General features: G+C 36.7%; 1 protein-coding gene across 1 annotated transcript; it reads left to right on the forward strand.

Annotated features, from left to right (window-relative positions):
* Positions 1–9: 9 nt before the first annotated feature.
* On the forward strand, positions 10–2,952 carry LOC107874721 (F-box protein CPR1). Its single transcript, XM_047405565.1, has 2 exons — positions 10–586; positions 2,639–2,952. The coding sequence occupies exon 1, from the start codon at positions 19–21 to the stop codon at positions 565–567; it is 549 nt and encodes a 182-aa protein (XP_047261521.1). The 5' UTR covers positions 10–18; the 3' UTR covers positions 568–586; positions 2,639–2,952.
* Positions 2,953–3,240: the final 288 nt, after the last annotated feature.

A 3,240-nucleotide genomic window follows, 5' to 3' on the forward strand; every position in this document is an offset into this window, starting at 1 on the left:
GGTGGTGCATTGTATTGGATGATGCAGATGGAGCTGTCTCTGAGTTATAGCCGGTTGGTTCTTGTTGGTCTCAATCTTGGAACTGAGAGGTTTGATGAGGTGCCATTGCCGAAGAATATGGGGAAACCGTTAACGTTTAATTTGGCTGCTTTGAATGAATGTCTTTGCTTAATTTCAGGTTATGGAACATGTAGAAATGGAAAGAATCTTGTGTTGGATCATATTGATGTATGGATGATGAGGGGTTGCGGAGTGGAACAGTCTTGGGTTAAGTTGTTTACGGTTGAGCAGTTGGAGGGTCGTCAGCATTTCAGTTACTTGAGGCCGATTGCATATTCAGTGACGGGTAGGGAAGTGCTTTTGGAGATGGATAAGAGGAAGTTTCTTTGGTTTAGTCTTGAAAAGAAGTCTCTGAAACATTCTAAGGTTAGCGGGGGATTTGACACTTTTGATTCGTTTGTCACTCTGGGAACTCTCGTCCCTTTATATTATGGGGGTGGAGATGAAAAAGATGGGAAGAAAGGGGTTGAGGAACAAGATGACTCGGTGATAAAGGAAATGAAGTAGGAACTTTACAATTATGAAGGTAATAGAAAATTGGAATGCATGTTTTATCTTACATATTATATTACCATTTTGTTGTTGCTCATCCTTCGCAATAGACACTTACATGCTTTATTTGGTCGAATTTTACAGTAGCTGAATATAGGGAACAAGAGTGTTATTCTAAATCTTAGTTCTTTTTTCCAAGTGAGACAGGGGAACACATGACAAAGTAAAATGTTTGGGGGACTGGTGAATAAAGAATCTTGTTGATATGTTACACTTACAGGGAGTAGTCGAATTTAATTCTGCATTTCACAGTAACCTTAGTTTGGACGTGGGGATTATTTTGTCTTAGTTGACTACTTTTCCTGGTTGTCTAATCCTGCCATCGCAATCATAAAATCTGTCATAACTTGCTCCAAGATAAATACGAAAATCATCTAACTGGTTCAGTTTCCTCGACCATAAAGGAAAATTAACTCGGTCTCAGACTGACTTCTCTACAAAATTACAATTTGGGATGTGTAAACTGTGGCTCATTGACTCTATTGTTCTTTTAGTTCTCTGTTATTTCTTGGTTTCACTGGCAATCCATCTATCCTAATATTTTTTCCATGTTTGCTTTTCATTCAAATAGACATCAAGTCAAAGACGTTTTTTAAAACTATTGAATAATTAAATGTTCTGAATCCTCAACATGATTGCATCCGTCATGTAAATTTTAAGAATTTGATCCTACGTTTAACTTTGACAGAAGCCACTTACCTTAGAATGTCTGATATGGAAACATAATTTGCATGCACGGATTAGCATTTGGATATATTTTTAGCACACGTTGTTTCACTGCATAGTCTTACTTCCATTTTATTGCTTGGTGATTGAGGAATTCAAGTCGGAACTTTAAACAACCTTGGAGAAGTTTATAATTTGAGTATAGAAGCAATCCTGATTCTCTTTTCCTAGTGTGACAGCAGAGGCGGATTTAGAATTTAAAGGTTGTGGGTTCCTAACAATGCTTTAGTAAGCTTCTTTTTTTCCACTATACCGATAATACACTTTTTTTGTGGGTTCCCAACTTATAATTGATATATATTTACTAGTTTTTTCAATATAAATTCAAGAACCGTACGAGAGTTATGGGTTCCCGGGAACCCGCATGTAAAGCTGTGCATCCGCCCCTGTGTGACAGGGGAACACGATATAAATTAAAATGTTTGGGGACTTGTGATTAAAGAATCTTGCTGATATGTTAAAAGAGTAGTCGAACTAATCCTGCATTTCACTGTCTGGTTTCTAAAGGTTTGGAAGTCAAGATTATCTTATCTTAGTGGACTATACATCTGGTTGTCTTCTTGTGCCTTCCCAATTATTGAACCTTGTCGTATCTTATGTCCTAGACAAATTCAAAATGACTTGGTCTATGATAGACTGCTTTTCAGAATTACAACTTGGAATGTGTTAACGTTGGTTCATCGACTGTCTTGCTGTTCCTGTACTTCTCTGTTATTTCTTAGTATCACTGTTAATCCATATTTCCATTGTCTTGTTTTCAAGTTGACTTGTCATTCAAATGCACATCAAGTCAGACGTTTTTGAAATCATTAAATCGTTCAATGAAATTCTGAATCCTCTGCATGATTGCGCCCTCCCTGTATCATTTTTTCCTCTTCCAACATGCATTATACAGCTAGTATCATCAATATTTAAACTTTATTTTACATTTCTAAGTTGGTCCATTAATGGGGACAAGTGACCAGAAGGCTATGGAATTCTGCTTAGCTTCCAAAATAAAATGGTAGTTTGAGTAATTAGAATATTCATGTTTTAAATATTTTTGCAAAGTCCTTTGAAGTGAATGCGATAAAAAATTAAACAAGTAAAAGGAGTCCTTCCTGTAGATGGAAAAAGTGTGTGCTTTGACGCGCTAGCAGCCAATACAGCCTAATGCTTTAGATGGAGGTAGGTTTCATGGAAATTAAGGAACCCCCACCCTCCGGTCACATCTCAACGCTTTTTAATGGAACATTGAGTTTACGTGTTATTACTGATCCCTCAACACTGTTAATTACAATAGATTGTGTTGTTTTTGCAGGGGGGCGTGCTTTTCAGTTTACAGAGGGATGAAGAATATAGAGAAGACCCTTCTGTTTATCTCTAGCTCTCCTCTATATGCACATATAGAGTTAGTGCAGTATCTGACATTTCTCTTTTGTTAGCTAAACAAACTGTTGTTGTGGCTGGAAACTAATCTTTTGATGCAAGTGTAATTCTGCTATCTAATCTAGACTTGTCTAAAAACCACCTGATGAAATGTGGTACTGTTAGTATTAACTTGTAACTTGTTTGAATCTTAACCCATGTATCTAGTATAGTAGTCTTTTGGGGCTGCTGGAAACTTCTGGTTTACGTATGACCAGTATTTTGCTGCTGGTTCTGGTGTTAATATTTCGTAATTAGTACAACTTGTGTTAACGAGTTTATATTTGTCGGTATTTTCATTTCGTAACACATTTTGGACTCTCCGCTATCTTATATTAGTTCGTGTTCAGACAGACGATATGTTTTATTTTGAGACATTTTTACTAGAAGCCCATTATGCTCATGACTTGTTAACACAAGGTCCATGGGTGTATATTGTTTTTTCTGCGCTATGACTTTAAGCATATGTTTGTACGCCTATTACTTGCTTTTGAA

Source organism: Capsicum annuum, unplaced genomic scaffold, assembly GCF_002878395.1.
Source record: "Capsicum annuum cultivar UCD-10X-F1 unplaced genomic scaffold, UCD10Xv1.1 ctg79978, whole genome shotgun sequence".
Lineage (NCBI taxonomy): Eukaryota > Viridiplantae > Streptophyta > Magnoliopsida > Solanales > Solanaceae > Capsicum > Capsicum annuum.